The 15170-nt window shown below is 56.6% G+C and overlaps 5 protein-coding genes across 5 annotated transcripts; all 5 read right to left on the bottom strand.

Moving 5' to 3' along the window:
- Positions 1 to 269: 269 nt before the first annotated feature.
- Positions 270 to 2822, bottom strand: K437DRAFT_257074 (Metallo-dependent hydrolase). Its single transcript, XM_013387287.1, has one exon. The coding sequence runs from the start codon at positions 2767 to 2769 to the stop codon at positions 280 to 282; it is 2490 nt and encodes an 829-aa protein (XP_013242741.1). The 5' UTR covers positions 2770 to 2822; the 3' UTR covers positions 270 to 279.
- A 357-nt stretch (positions 2823 to 3179) lies between these two features.
- Positions 3180 to 5392, bottom strand: K437DRAFT_274586 (uncharacterized protein). Its single transcript, XM_013387286.1, has 3 exons — positions 4760 to 5392; positions 4003 to 4663; positions 3180 to 3922 (listed from the first exon to the last, which is right to left on the bottom strand). Exons 1-3 carry the CDS (start codon positions 4912 to 4914, stop codon positions 3227 to 3229), a joined length of 1512 nt encoding a protein of 503 aa, XP_013242740.1. The 5' UTR covers positions 4915 to 5392; the 3' UTR covers positions 3180 to 3226.
- A 1227-nt stretch (positions 5393 to 6619) lies between these two features.
- On the bottom strand, positions 6620 to 10847 carry K437DRAFT_263247 (uncharacterized protein; the record flags this gene model as incomplete). Its single annotated transcript, XM_013387285.1, has 2 exons — positions 6620 to 8404; positions 8484 to 10847. The coding sequence occupies 2 exons, from the start codon at positions 10845 to 10847 to the stop codon at positions 6620 to 6622; spliced, it is 4149 nt and encodes a 1382-aa protein (XP_013242739.1).
- A 222-nt stretch (positions 10848 to 11069) lies between these two features.
- K437DRAFT_138655 (uncharacterized protein) lies at positions 11070 to 11604 on the bottom strand. The gene has a single exon (XM_013387284.1). It carries the CDS (start codon positions 11521 to 11523, stop codon positions 11233 to 11235), a length of 291 nt encoding a protein of 96 aa, XP_013242738.1. The 5' UTR covers positions 11524 to 11604; the 3' UTR covers positions 11070 to 11232.
- Positions 11605 to 13140: 1536 nt separating this feature from the next.
- K437DRAFT_224974 (uncharacterized protein) lies at positions 13141 to 13952 on the bottom strand (the record flags this gene model as incomplete). Its single annotated transcript, XM_013387283.1, has 2 exons — positions 13141 to 13645; positions 13726 to 13952. 2 exons carry the CDS (start codon positions 13950 to 13952, stop codon positions 13141 to 13143), a joined length of 732 nt encoding a protein of 243 aa, XP_013242737.1.
- Positions 13953 to 15170: the final 1218 nt, after the last annotated feature.

Raw genomic sequence — 15170 nt, 5'->3', positions numbered from 1 at the left:
GTGTTCGTAGGGAGGCAGAGAGGGTCGGCAGGCGATTGAAGTCTGCAAGAGCCTGGGGTGATGCTTGCGAGTGACGGCTTACTCCACCCTACCGCTAGCACATGAGAGCTCACGCTGCACGCGTCATCTACACTGCCGACAAGTCGATATAGCGAGTATCTCGAAATAAGTCTCGAATCAGAGTCTTCAACCCAGTGAGAACGAGCAGGACTGCCATTTTACCGTTCAGAACTAAGATGCGATGCTATGCTATACAATATGGAATACAGATGGTCTGCCCTACGCAGAAGCCAAAAGGCGTCCAAGCAGCGCAGCCTTGTCTGGACCATCCTCAATGAATGAATCTTCCAAAGCCATTAGATTGAACTGGCGGAAATCGTCCATGCCCAACACCGGCCAAGTCTTCTTGATGATTAAATACTCTTCCGAAAGGGAGCTGCCAAAAACAGCACTATCATCCGTACAAACCGAAAATCGAGGTCGTGACGGAGGGCCAGATGTCAAAATTGGCCCGCCTCCTTCTCTGCCCAGCTGCCAGCGCTGCAGGTAGCTCTGGCAATGATGCAAGTCGTACCGTGCAACGCTTCGCGAGAGGATGTTGGATGTCAAGCAAAGCTCGACGGGAATGTTAAGCTCTTGCAGCCGTTGCTCATTCTCCGCGGAGATGAAGCAAACGTGCCCAAACCTGTCAGGCCGAAAATCGAGCATTTCTTGCATCTCCTGATCACGGTCAGGCAATTCGCCGGCATGCAGCGTGACACGGAGTCCAGCGGCCTTTGCTGTCGTCAATGCTTCTTTCCACTCGTCCCATTCACCCTTGCTTGGGTCCCCGCTGAGGTCTATTCCAACAACACCGCGACGGCGAAATTGAAGAGCAAGCTCCACGCATCGCTTTGCTGCAACTCTGCCCGCCCGTCGGTCTATCGAGAGCAAAAGTCTTGCGACGGTTCGTTTCTTAGACCTTGCTCGGCTGCTTGCGTAATCCTCCATACCTTCCAGGACCGCATGGCAATAGTCCTCCTCAGTGAGGCCGTGATCCGGCTGTGCTTTCGGTGTCGTACGAATCTCCACATACGCAACGCTGTCGGCTTCCATGTCCTCTAGCACCTCGCGCGCCACTCGCATGATATTTGTTTTCCCGCGCACAGACTTGTGAATGACGTCGAATACGGCGAACATCTGTGATAGGGTCCTTGCGTCGTTATTGGCAATGTGCGCCGCCTTGTCGTCTAGCCCAGCTGCTTTCGCTAGCTCGGCAAGCGTCGATCTCCGGATTGAGCCGTTCAAATGTGCATGCAGCTCGACCTTTGGCAATGTACGGCAAGCCTTAACAGTCTCTTCGTCGCTCTGATCACCTTGGTTAAGCTGTACTTGAAGGAAAGTAGTCGCGCATCCTGCCCAAACGTCGGTGACTTGCCCTTCTTCGTCGTGGAGTATGGGTTGTGGAAGGCTCCGGTCCTCTTCGTCACCTTGGCCAAGGTTACCGTGCTCGTTCCATCCCCATGCGACAACCCTGCGGCGGCTGTGATTCCTTTCTGTCAGAAGAGCGACAACATGCTCACTGCCGCAGGCAATGTGCTCTGTGATCGCGTCCACAGGCAGCAGAGCATCATCAAGGCCAGTTGCGTTGAATGTTCCGTTTCCGAGTTGACCCTTGGAGTTTGCTCCAGTTGCGAGCACGCGCCTACCATCACCTTTCGACAGAAGCAATACCGTGGTATCCCAGCAGCAGCTAACGTCCAAGATGCTGCTTTCGGCTACTCGATCGCCGGCTTCTTTCGCAGCAGTGCCGCATAGATACAGCTTGTGCTTCCCGCCACGCTTGATCAGGACCGCGCTATGTCGCTTTCCAGCTGCGACGCTGATCGAGATGCTCTCGGTGCCATCGGTGCACAGCGTAAGGATGGACTTAGGCAACCACTGCACCTTTGGCTTGTCTGCGCTGGCTCCCCGGGATCCACCGTCCTGCTGAGGCGAAGCGAGCGAGAGCTGACCGTGCCTCGCAGCCCCCCAGCCAATGACCTTGTGGCACGTTTGCGTTCCACCTGACTTGACGTAGCTGACATGGCAAAGAGCGTGGCGAAGCCCGCTAACCAGTGAATGGATTCGCAAGCAAAAAGCCTCTGAGTTGTCGGCTAACTCAGGGAGGATAGCCGCGCGGATTGGAAGAAAGCGAATCGTATTGGTTAATACAGACCTGCTAGCTGCACCGGTCTGCCCACAGCCTAGCTCGTTGAAGTCATTTTCACTTCCGAGCGAAACGATGAGGTCGTCTGTTTCTTCTCGCAAATGAACGAATATGATGAAGGTGGAGTTCCAGCCGCATCCAACAAAATTTGGACGGTAAGTGTCTGCTTGGGCAGCACCATGTCCGGCCTCAACGAGCCACTGTCTCCAATTGACCTTGAAAAATGCCGATGATCCCTCGTCGAAGTTATGCTTGCACGCGTCATTGATATTCGGTGGGCCGCACTGTCCGAGGGAGGTGTTACCCGCGAACCAGAGATCCTTCAATTGAGGATCACGGCTCGACGCGAGCAGTGCTATGGTGTGATTGGCCCCAGAGGCAAGCTGTTGCACTTTCCAGCCTTCGGGTGGGAAGTGCTCGCTATCATCACCGTCATGTCGATTCTCAGCATCGTCGCGTCCTCGAGACAATCGACAGCGCGCAAGGCGGTGAGCGTCGCTGCAATGCCCGAGACCGAGCTGCCCGGCCGCGTTGGAACCGCAAGCAAGTAGCAAATGCCGGCCATTGCTGCCCGCTGCCATGTTGGCTCATTCAACAACAGCGCATTCTCTCAAGCATCCCAGGCCCCAGGGATCGCATGCGAGAAGCGCAATAAAATATACTCGTAAATACATCGATGTCTTTGTTGCCTCTTCTGATGAGTGCTGAGAGATCAAGTGGTTCAGCAAGCGTCTACGGTTCCCGCATAAAGTAAATGCTGCCTCAAAGACCCCTCTCGAGTCCCGTGGGGATCCGCAGCTCTCGCTGGTCTGGCGATGGTCCAGCGGACTTCATCGCGGTAGCAGTGGAGGGAAGTATCAAGTTAAGGAGACAGTCGTGAAAAGTCGATTCATTGAAAAATTTTGCGTACATGTACATTGGCCGATGTGACAGGAAGTTTCAAGTTCATTATGTCCTCGTCGATCAGTCGCGTTGAGACTACCAATTTTTTGGTTTCTTCTTCTTATCCCATTGCCCCCTGCGCTTCTGTCTCTCACTTCAAAGCTCGTCCCTGGCCTTGGCAGACGCGGAGCTGACGCTGGCGCTAGCCGCACTGGCTGCGCTGCTGGCCGAGATGCTAGCACGCTTGGCGTTCTGTTCAACCTGGCCTCCAACGTCCTGCACACCGGCAAAGACGTGTCGCACGCCCTCCTTGACGTTGTCCGCAATCTGGCCAAAGAACGACTTTTGCGGCACATAGCGTGCACGCATCTCGCGCAGCATGTCATCGCGCTTCTTTGGGAACTTGTTAGCGTCCATACCGCTCTGGTAGAGGTACAGGCGGATGCGCGAGTCAGGCCACTCGAGGTAGTCCTTTGCGCTGTCGACAGCGCTCTTGCCTTGCTTCTCCATTAGCTTGATGTAGTCGTCACGCTTGGCCTGGAAGCCTGACTTGATATAGCCGTTGTTAATGAGCCAGCTGCGCATGTCGCTGTCGCGCCAACCCTTGTAGATTTCATCTTTGCTGTTCTTGTACGCGTTCTGGATAAGCGAGAGGTACGTGTCGCGTCCCGCCTGGAAATCGGACTTGATCACGTTGTTCTTGATCAACCAGCTGCGCAGGTCGCCGTCCTTCCAAGTGCTAAAGACGTCGTCCTGCACTCCGTAGTAGTAATCCTTTGCCAGGGACAGGTACTCGTCACGCGTCTTCTGAGCAGGGGTCTTGATCACGCCGTGGTCGACGAGCCAGTTGTGCTATGAAATTGCCGAAGAATCAGCAGCACGTCCGGGTTGCTCACGGAAAATCAACCTTTCGCAAATGCAATTCGACTCACCAAGTAAGAGTTGCTAAAAGCCTCGTACGGTACATTCACTGTCTTCGAGTATGCACTCTTCACGCTCCTGACCAGTTCGTCGCGCTTCGCCCCCGCTGGTGTCTTGACGATGCCATTATTCACAAGCCAAGAGCGGAGCTCATTGTCGCTCCAGGTAGAGAAGACCCAGTCGGAAGTGTCGTTGATGTTGTCGTTGACGGCCTGAGTGGCTTGGGCAAATGCACCCGAAACAGACTTGCTCGCACCTGACGCCAAGGATGATCCAGACTTAGAAACGCTCGAAGAGCTTTTGCTGGCCTCCTTTGCAGCGCTCGAGCTGGACTTGCTAGCGAGGCTGCTCGCGCTACTAGCACTGTTGAAAGCGACACTAGATGCGCTCGAGACAGACTTAGAAGCAGGGTGGTAAAGGTCGGAGAGCGCGTAGCTGCTTGCACTGCTAGCAGTGTCGGTCAAAGCGACACGCGCAGCAGACTGGTAGGAAGATGCGGCGCTCCAAGCCTTCTCAGCAGCACCCTGAACGGCAGAGAAAGCGTCCGACGGGGCGGCGGCGAGGCCAGAAGAGATGCTGGCGTAGTTCTGCTTGGCAAGAACAACGAGTTGCTCTCTGGTGTTGGACGGCGCAATGATGCCCTGCTCGAGGAGGTACGAACGCAAGTCGGATCTTCAGGTTCACGTGGTACAATGAAGAGGATCAGTAATAACCGCAAGGGTAAAGATCGAGCAAACGTAGGGCTTCCTAGCATGCAAATCTACTCACTCGGTCCATGAGTCAAAGGAAGCCTGGAAGACCTTTTGACCGCCAAACGCAGTATCCTGGATCCAATCAGCCTTGACACCGGCCTGACGATTGGAAGCGACAAGTGCCAGGCAGAGTACCAGGGTGCTGGCCGAGATGAAAGTTGGGTTGACCATCGTGCTCTGGTGAAATGGTGAACAGCCCGACGCGGGGTTGAAGTCGTGGAACTTTGCCTCCTGAAAGAATATAAGTGTGGGTATCGGTTAAACCAAAGCTATTTCGGTAGCGTGTGGTGGCAAGAATATGAAGGTCAAAAGTGCTGCAAAGCGAAGATGGACACTGCATATTCTACAGATGAGACGAGAAAGGCAAGTAGTAGAAGTCATCCTCCACGCATCACGCCCTTGCAAGCATCATCATCAAAGTCCTCTATGACGAACGAGTGGATTCCCCTTTGCGGGACAGCTGCTAGCGTGCTAATCTTTGCTGTGGGGTGCGCGCATCCATTCGCCAATCAGCCGTCAGGTCTCCGCATGACGAAAACAACTAGCAAGTGCTAAGTCAAGCCAGGGCCCTGCCTGCTGCTTCTGTGCAAATATGCACATTCCATTCGACTTGAGTACCTGCTCATGGCGTCCCCGCACTCCACTTAGTGTGATCTCTAGTACACTATTCGCCGCAGTCCGAGGTGAACCCTTTTCGCCAAAGAAATGCAGTCCTTCTCCAAGCAACCAGACCCTGACGTCATCGTCAGCCGCCAAGACGTGGTGGAGATAACAATTTCTTTCTTTTTGAGAAAAAGATGTGAAGGAAAACAAAGAAATGGAGGCCCATGACGAGGATGTTGAAGTCCACCTTCGTCTTTGCAGTCCTAAATTCAGCAAACTGATACTCCCCATTCGTCCTACACTTTTCTCCACGCGACCTATGAGGATTCGCACTTGTCCGCCACACTATTCGAGTGATTTTGTTCATATTAGTCCATTGTGATACACACGATTCAATAGCCTGAGCGTAGCGCGCCGAGCCGCGCCCTGTAGGAGGGATGCCTGCGAGCTGCAGACTAGATACTCGGCTAGGGCATCACGGCCATCGCCCTGTCACAGAGTCAGTAACTCCGTACAGGCGGCCGTTCAAGTCGTGAGAGTAGGCCTGGAAACGGTCCCAGTCGACCAAGATCCTCTGCGTTTAGAGACCAGTAGCTATGGCCCAGTGAGTATATTCAACAAGGACTGCCACGTATTCCTCCAGCAGGCCTTGTACTTGTCCCAGTGATATTCACCAAAGCATAAACGTGAGCCAGGGCTGAGGCTAGATGTGCCCATTCTAGTCATCCTTCTGCGACCTTTATGTGCGGCCTTCTTGGTTTCAAAGCAACCGTTCGAACGGGGTTGCCGCATCTGCATCAATTTCACAAGTCGATGGGCAGAAGGTGACGGTCACTTGTATGGAAAGTCGGCAGACGGAAGACAAAAGGGACCAGAGGTGAGGAGACGTTGAAGAGAAATCGCAAAACCAATTGTCCATTCAGCGAGGGGCGATGCGTCGTGTAAAATGATGGTACAGGAGACTACGACACATATAAGGGAGTAGTAATGTATGATGCTGAAAAGTGGTGTAAGAAACCACCAGGAAAGAGTCGTTAGTGTAGATGAAAGCAGTGAAGCGCGCAATCGCTGCTTCATGAATGAGACGAAGCGAAGATGAAAGCAAGAGCCTGAAAGGTAGAAAAAGGTTACAGCTACCGGAACCGCATTATAGCTGCTCGTGCGACTGGGGTAATTGCGTTGCTCTTGATGTGATCGTCCTGAATGGAAGAGGAAAGTCGCAGTTGCTGGACATGGAAAGTGCGTGCACACATTCCTTCTTTCGTTCGGCGCTTCAGATCATGTTCGCCTGTGCAGCAGGTGCAGAAGGAGTAGCCGGCGCACCCTTAAGCGCTCCAGACGCGCCCGAACCGGTACTAAACACCCTTGTCACGACGCTGCCAACGCTCGCGTTGGCGTTCCCACTGACACCGGCTAGTTTGCCGTTGCCCAGCTCCGACACAAAAGCTGCAGCGACGCCGTAGCTCCCGCTCATCTCCGTGCTGGGCGTACGGACGCTCGCCGCTTCGCCCATCGATTCGCTCGTGGGTGGCGACAGGTCGCCATCAGCACCTTGCGAGCCGACGCTCGGGCTAGACGACGGCGCGCGATGCTGTGGCTGTTGGTGTAACTGCTGTCGAGGCTGTGCGGAGCTGTTGGACAAGTCTAGCTTGCGACCCGCATCCGCATTGTTGCTGGCAGGAGCACTGGCATTTGCAAAGGCTGCTGCTGGTTGAGTCGCTGCGTGTGTAGCAGTACCCTCTGGTCTTAACCCGCGCGCCTGTTCCTGCAGCGACGTTTCAGCCGATGCGACGCTGTGGAACGTTGTCGCTGGCGAGTTTGTGCGGCTCCCCGGGGTGGACGGCGCTCCGCGAGCAGCGGCACCCTGATCCACCCTTTGTTGCGCTTTGGTGAGTGCGGCCTTGTTGACCGGCGGCATGGATGGCGTCGTCGCACCGGATGACTCGGCACTGTTCTGCTGCGATGACGTTCGCGAGTTGCCACCGAAGCGACTCATGAAACGCGACAGCCTGCCAGAGCGTGGTGACGATTCCGACTTGGAGCGCCGTCGCACGATATGGCATGCATCAGCTTGTACCTGTATGGAGGCGGAAGACCCCACAGGCGCGGCTGCTGAGCCATTCCGTGCGACAGGACTGGCAGGCAGCGGCGGAAGACTTGGCGCAGTCGCAACTGACGGCTTTAGGCTCCCATCGTGTAGGTCAACCTGACTCTTGCGCCTGAGACTGCCAAAGAAGGACATCCGCGACTGTTGCTTCGACATGGCAATTGTGTTGACCGACAGCGTCGAGCGCCCGGCTCCAGAGGACTGCGAGAGTATGGACATGTCTGCTGCAAATTCTTGTTGCTTCGCACCCGATTCCTTGGCTGATTCATTGGAAGCTGCGGATAATTGGCGCGGAGCTGTGGGCCGTGTCTCCGTCCGTGGTCCCGCATCTTCTGCAGAGGCCGCTGCAGCAGATGGCCTCGACGCGTCCTTATCTTGCCTCTTTTCTGATGCCTGTGCCTTCTCATGCACCGCCATTTCCTGCGCCTTGGCCTTCTCGCGCAAATTGCTGTTGCTGTGCGTCGGTGTGACTGAACGACTCGGTGGTCGGCTGTTGCTCCGACTACCTCCGCCGAACGGACTGGACCAACCGGACCTGGATTGCTTGACGAGTCCCTGCGCTGCCGAGTTGGGATCGTTCATCGACATGGATATGACAGCCTTCTTGAGGTGCTTTGAGTCGTTCGAGCCGATTGATGCGTGTCGGCTGCTGGTGCTGTGCGTTGTGATCGGTTGGCCGGGCAGAGAGCTGGTCTCGAAGAGGGATTGGTCCCGGGAGACGGGGAAGCCGAAGGGATCTAGGCCGATCGCGTCCATTGGGTCGAGAGGCAGGCGGCGTCCGAGCGAGGGGTACGGTCCGTCGCCAAGGCCGGTGAGCATATCCGGTGGCAAACTGCCGAGCTGCGAGCGAGTGCTGGTGTAAGGCGTGCCAGGCATCGAGCGTGTGGTGCGCGGGATGCTACCGACGCTGTGTATGGACATCGAGTCGAGCGAGCGTGTCTCATTGGCATTCTGCGCATCCAGGAAGAAGAGGGAGAGAAAATCAAGGTCAGCCTATGCAGCTGGCGGAGATATGCACGCCAATTCTTACCATTGCAAAGCCACTCCCAGGTGGCGACGAGCGTGTCATCGCGCTGTCCGGCACAGCGCTAGCCGGGAGAGAGTTGGGCTTGATCTGCGAAAGGGGGCCGAGACCGCCTCCCAGGACATGCCCACTGGCGGAAGATGTGGCGCTGCCGGAGCTGCCGCCATGGAAGCTGATCTGACTCTGATTAGACGGAGTCATGAACATCCCACCACCACCACCGCCGCCGTTGCCGCCGACGCTGGCGCTGCCGGGATTGCTGTGCCCGTGCGCTGAGTTGGCGCGCGAAGAAGACGACATGAGCTGCTGTGTAGGCATCTGCATGAGCTGCGCGCTGATCGGTGCTGAGAAGGGGAAATGGCTTACGCCCTGTGAGAGGTGCTGATCTGCAAGCGCCTGTGCGGCCAGCTCCGTAGCGAGCAGGTCCAGCTCGCGCGTGTCGGCCCATCTACGTCTACGACCGGGTACGCTCGTCCCCTCCTCCATCGCCGCTTTGCTATTCCCATTTCCCGGCGTCCCTCCACCACCTCCTGTCCTTGGCCCTTCAGGCGGTGGAGTACTAGCACGCGACGGCCCGCGACTGCGCGTCTGCCGCTTGTCCTCCTTCTCCTTCTTCTCCTTATGGAAGCTGGGCATGGAGAGCAGGCTGCGTCGGCGGGAGTCCTTGACCGAGTCTTTGCTGCTTCCATGGACTTCGCTTGACTGACCAGCGCTTTTGGCATCTTCACTTCTGTTACCCCTCTCGGTAGCCACGGCTGCAGCCGGGGCCTTATATGCAGAAGGCGGCGCACTGCCGCTACTGGCGACTTTGGCCGGCCCAGTGCCGTTGCTGCTTGCGCTTCCGTTACCATTCAAATTTGGTACTAGCTGCTGATTCTGCTGCGGCATCGACCTCTGGGAAGGCGGACCAACATTGAGAGCGGTAGACTGCGGGTTGAGAGTCGTAGCTCGGCCCATCGCAGCGCTTCGAGCCTCCTGCAGCACTCTCTGCGCCGCCTCGTTGACGACCCGCTCTGACAGGCCCCTTGCCTGCTGCGGCCGGCCGTTGACGAAGACAGACCCCGAGACGGGCGATGCGCTGCCGGCACCGGCACTGGTGCCGCGGAGCGAAGCCTGGCACATCTGCTGCGCTGTAGACGAGGAAGGCGATGTGGAAGCATCAAGCGGAAGTGACGCTGTTGCTGTGGCGGGGCGCAGGGGCGCGCTGCCAGGCGCATCGCGCGGTGACGAGGGTGACGCTTGCAAGCGGCTCGAAGTAGGAACAGACTGGAAACCCATTGCAGCAAAAGCCTGCGCGTTGGCCTCCTGCTGCTGCACCGCCTTGCGCGCCGCGGGGAACAGCACGGCACTGAGGTCAGAGTTATTGGCGAGCGCGCGTACGGCAGCCGTGCTGCCCATGCCGGCGATCTCCTGCAGCTCCTTGATGTTCGACTGCCGATGCGATCGCGCCGCGCCAGTTCCCTCGGCAGGGCCAGAATCTGTTGCTGCTGATGCGGAGGCTAATGTTGATGACGCTGCTGGCGCGTCGTCCAGAGCGCCTATCTCGTCCTCGAGCTCAGGCCCGCCCTCACGCGTGGGCGACGACTGCATGAAAGCATCATCGTCGGGGTTGGCGCCATACACGCCGACGGCATTCCAGTTGACACCGCTCTTGAACTTGCTCTTCGGCTTCGCAAGGTCAACCATGTCCGCCTTGGGCGATTCGCTCGCGCGATTGTTGCGTTTCGATGAGGAGGACTGCGAGTGGGTGCTGTCGCGCGATGGGAAGAGCGCAAGGTCGTTGGACGCTGAAGAGGACGTGCGGCCACCGCTGGTGATGCGCGAGAGGAAGCCCGAGCTGCGCCGGCTCCCTGACCGGGGTCGCCCTATGATTGGGGAAGGCGGACCACCCGATCTGGGGGAAGATGTCGGCTCGGGTGAGGACGACGCGGGAAGCGGCGATTGAACTGCTACAGGTGAAGACTTCATGGTCGCTCCAGGGTAGGCGGATGGGCTCGCTGTCGCGGCGGGCAACTTGGTCGCCGCCGCAAGAACAGATGATTTTGGCACGGGCGGCGCGTTATCATCTGCCGTAAAGCTGGCGCCCGAGCGCAAGGTCGTCGACCTCGGCGGCGCCGCTGCGCCTCCATCGATAATCGCATTCGCCAGCCGGTCCTTCGAAGACTTGTGTTTGAGGCCAGCTGCAGGATCAACAGTGCCGGATGGGCTTTTGGAGCGTGCAGAGGGACTCTTGGACCGGCGACTCCGGGGCTTTTCCTCGTCCGAGCTGCTATCGTCTGGCTCCAGCAGGCCACTAATCAATGTCAAGTCCTCGATCGGCGCAATGAGCTGAGCAGGTGGCAGCTTTGGTGCTGTTGCTGTAGGACTCATGTCGCCCACCCGCTGCGGTTACGCCCGCCTCTTTGGCGGGTGCGAGGTTTGTTGCGTTCTGAGCGCGATGACCATGTACGAGGGTACCAGGGTAGAATGGCAGATATGAAGAGAAGTGCATGCAAAGCAAGCAGATAATGCAGGTAAATGTGATAGAGGGGCCAAGTCATGGAAGGGTAGTGGAAGGGAACAGGGAGACAAGAAGGAATCGGTCCTGTCGTCAGCACTGCCATGCCGCATGCCTGTGGGCTCGGTGCCGCCGCCCCACTCACCTCGAACCACTTGGTCAAGCAACCCTCGCCAGAGCAGACGACAGGATGTATTCAATGGAATACGAAGTAGCGGATGCTGCTGCTTGTCGTCGAAGAGCCAGCAAAAAAGAAGCTTATGCCTTGAGGGCGACAAGATATAGGATTGACGTGATCGGGACGGTTTGTTGGAGTGCTTGATGCTCCGTCAAATTGCAACACGAGCGGGCAGGCCGGAAAGTGCCCGTGCGACCGGGGAGTGGGGGATCAGGGGTACTCAACGGCAGTTCTCGCCAACCAGCATCGATGCTGTTGCGGAGATGTCGTGGCCGTAGCCGATGGTGTCGGTGAAGAAGGTAGGTGAGGATGTAGCCTGCAGGTAGGATCATAGATGGGCGAGACGAAAGGCTGTTCCTCTTAATGATCATGGTGACTGATGGTGAGATGATGCAGCCAGCACAGTGCACACCGAAACAGGATCGACGGAGTGCCGTGCCAGGCAGGAATACACAGGGCTGGTGCCTTGTCATCAAGGGTGCAGTGTGCGCTCATCCGTGCTGCTGGCCACAAGCCAACAAGGGAGGAGGTCCGCGCATCGGGGCATAGGCGCGCAGTGCACATACGAGAAAGGAGCACACACACAAGCACCCGGGACAGCGTCTAGAGTTTCGGTCATTGTCCAATTTTTCCTTTGCGAATCCTTCCGATCGCCCGGAATTTCGAAAGGTGCTCCGCGGGATTCCGGAGCATTCAGACGAACGCGCGAGGCTATGGGGGATCCTGGCGGCCCCCTGGCCCTCATTTCTTCGTCCGTCTCGTTTTCCGCGCTTGGAGATGCCGCATGTCGGGATTGGTGACTCTCGGCCGCCGTGCCACAGTTGCCATGTGGCGCCTAATTGCAGCCAAGGTTTTCCACAGAAAAAAAGACCCGCTTCCGCTCTTTTCTGTTCTTTCTTCTTTTTTTCCTCGGCGTTCCAGGAGTATGGGATTTGGAAGAGTCGTGCATCTGCTGTCAGTTTCGTCCCCCAAAAATGAACAAAACGCATCTTGCTTTCTTCAGTAGGAGACTCGAGGATTGGATCAGCGGCGAATGGCGATGAGGTACCGGGTACGCAACCCGTCAGCATCCCCCAACTCAGTGCACAGCCATTCACAACAGATTGACGGATCACCCAAGGCGCCGCCTGCCAACTGGGACGGACGCCCAGCAATTCATCATCAATGGTGGCCTCTCGTAAAAGAGCATGAGCAGGTCTTCTGCACAATGCACGCAGATGGCAGCTCGCCGCATGCCAAGATGGTGGCATGTAATCGATGCGTGCCGACTGCCAGCTTTTGTCGTAATGGAGGATGCCGCCAACATTCCATTGCAGTCCTCTCGAGATGAATCCCATAAAAAGACCTGTGTAGGTAGGTATGTCTGCGTGTGTTCGACGTGCCTTCCATTACATATGTCACATGATGACCGATGAATTAACAGGGGCAGGCGGTGGTGCTAAGGGATGGTACATGCAGGAACAATAGATATAGAGACGAGTTGCGAATAGCAATGGGAATGGACGACGAGCTTGCATGGTGCTCCATCCGGGCGGTGTCTGGTTGCGTAGGTTGCAGCCGTGCCGCGCGAAAATAAACGACCGTGACGATGGTCGCGCGCTGCTGTAGAATGTGGTTGTTGCAGAGCAAATACGGATGATCGGGCAAAGGGGACAGAGATGCTAATGTGCAATATGCGCGAGAGGACGAAGGATGGTATCGGAGGCTGATATTGTCCGCTTGAGGGCGCTGTTGGAACGGGCGACAAACTATGGGCTCGCACTGTCCAGTGTGCGTGGAGCAGGGTGAAAAGAGCGTGTGCATGTGAATGCAGCTGGCGATAGAGCGCAAAGAATGGGTTACCAAAGAGTGCCGGTGGCGGGAAAGCAAAGAGAGCGCTCAGACGGTTAGGAAAGGCGAAGTAGCTGGCATACGCTTCGGACGCGACAAACAGAGCAGAGAAGGACGCGGGGCGCATGCCTGTGCAACAGGCAGCTGCAGCGATTCCGTCAACCTTGGTGACCTTCTTGAGCAAGTTGGACGAAGCCGTTGACAATCTGACCCAGTCCAGCCAGGTTGGAGTCAGAGCCTGTCGATATGACCATTGGCGCGCCAGACGCCATCGTACTAGTATCAGCTGCGTTGATGTAAGGGGTGCCTGTATTGCTCGTCGCGGAAGTGCTGCTACTGCTAATGCTGGTGGGCGAACTCGATGTGTTTGTGTTCTTGCTCGACGACTGGTTGCTCGATGAGGAGCTTGTCTGCGCATTGGCGTCAACGACCTGCCAGTTCATCTGGAACAATCCTTGCGAAATGGGTGCGAACTGGCTGAAGAGCGCTGGCGACATGTCAAGTGCTTCGTCAGGGCAGCCAGGGCATTCGTCGACAACCTGAGCTGTTGCGCTCTGCCCATTCGCCCAGATAGAGATCTGCTTCCCGCACCACTCTTGTCCAAATTGCGCAGAGTTCAGCGCAACCACGTACTCGCTGGGTGTATTGTAGCCGCCGCACGCGCTGACAATGGATCATCACCATGCAAGGTCAGTACGTCTGGCCAGCATCGCCTAGAAAGGGCCGTGACAAAAATAACTCACCCTAGCCCTGGTGCGTAGTTCGTAGCTCGTCCAGAAAAGATGCCGCTAAATTCTGACCCTCCTCGCGCCTGCAACGCTCGCGACGCATACAAGCTAATCCTCCGGCCTTTGGCCTTCACGTGCCTTCTGAATACCGACTGCTGACCGTGTGAATGCACAGCTTCGGTACCGCTGGCGATGAGGAGGGCAGTCGCAAGGACCAACGATGCAACCGATCTGCCCAGCATCGTCACTTTTTGCGGGGATCCTCCCAGTCCTGCACTTGATGTCCGAGATGAACGGAAGCTTCGCGTGGACTGACCCTCTAAAGCGAGCGACACTCTGAAACGACTTCGGTGGAGTTGAACGAGTGTGGGTATGGATACAAGGCGACCCGCAGGACGCGGAAAAGGGTGAGGAGTGGGTGAAGGGGTTTTGGACTAGGAGAGGCGGGGCGCGGATGAAGGCAGATCGGATGGGATGGGAGTGGTGGATGTTGGACGAGAGGATGCGGAGACGAGTTGCCAAGGCTGATGCGCTGATGTACAGGTGACGCCACCACCTTCCAAAGTGTATATCTCCACTCGCTTCAGACTCGGGAGCTGCTTATGAACTTCATTTCCAAAGGAGATGTTGAGATTCATGATATCTTTGCACTTTGCAGTGCTTCATGGAGGGGAACGAGCACCAGCCATCGAAGCAAGGAAAGAAAGGAGATATCTCTCATTCAGATCTCTCCTTTCTGCTGTTCCGCGGGGTGCAGTAGATGAGCCTGAATTGATAAGCAGACCTCTTCGACACTTGGTCGATGAAGCGAATTTCGTCGTTTTTCATTCGGTACCGACATTCGAGAGGAAAGGAACGGATGGAGGATCGACAGGGCAGCGCTCTGTGCCTCTGCCGCGCTTGAAACAAATTCAGCGCGATGAGTTGTAGCAGCCCTACATCCTCCTGCTTCCACGGCCTCTTGGCTGGCGACACTAGTGCAACTTCCATCAGACTGGTCAGGTGGAGGACAACGGGCCAACTGAAATTTGATTTTCATCTTCAGCTCATCTTCATGGTTAAAAACTCCAGCCCCTTGCCAGTGCGGGGGCCTACCACTGTGCCAGTGTCATCGCACCCTCAACTCTTAAGGGGTCAAATGTACGATGTGCAGCTACAAGGCGCCAGAACAGTGCTGCCCTTCTGTGGCCGGCGGCCCTGCACCATCTTACCAGATCCGCAGTCTCTTGCCTCACTGCCTGCCCTTTCACGCTCACAAATCACCCCAGCCCCACCCCCTCTGACCTTGTGCCTCCTCGCGTCTCATGCAATCTTGTAGTCTACGGACAGAGGGGCTGCACCGTGTGGGGGCGACTGACGGAGAGAGGGACAGTATCAGGCGTGTCAGGCGCGCTGCGCCCACCCGATCGCCACATCTTCCAGTCCATATATCTTCTACACAGTAACCCTATACTTAGCCA

This window comes from Tilletiaria anomala (assembly GCF_000711695.1).
Source record: "Tilletiaria anomala UBC 951 chromosome Unknown K437scaffold_52, whole genome shotgun sequence".
NCBI classification, from domain to species: domain Eukaryota; kingdom Fungi; phylum Basidiomycota; class Exobasidiomycetes; order Georgefischeriales; family Tilletiariaceae; genus Tilletiaria; species Tilletiaria anomala.
This window is presented reverse-complemented; position numbering and strand designations above follow the sequence as displayed.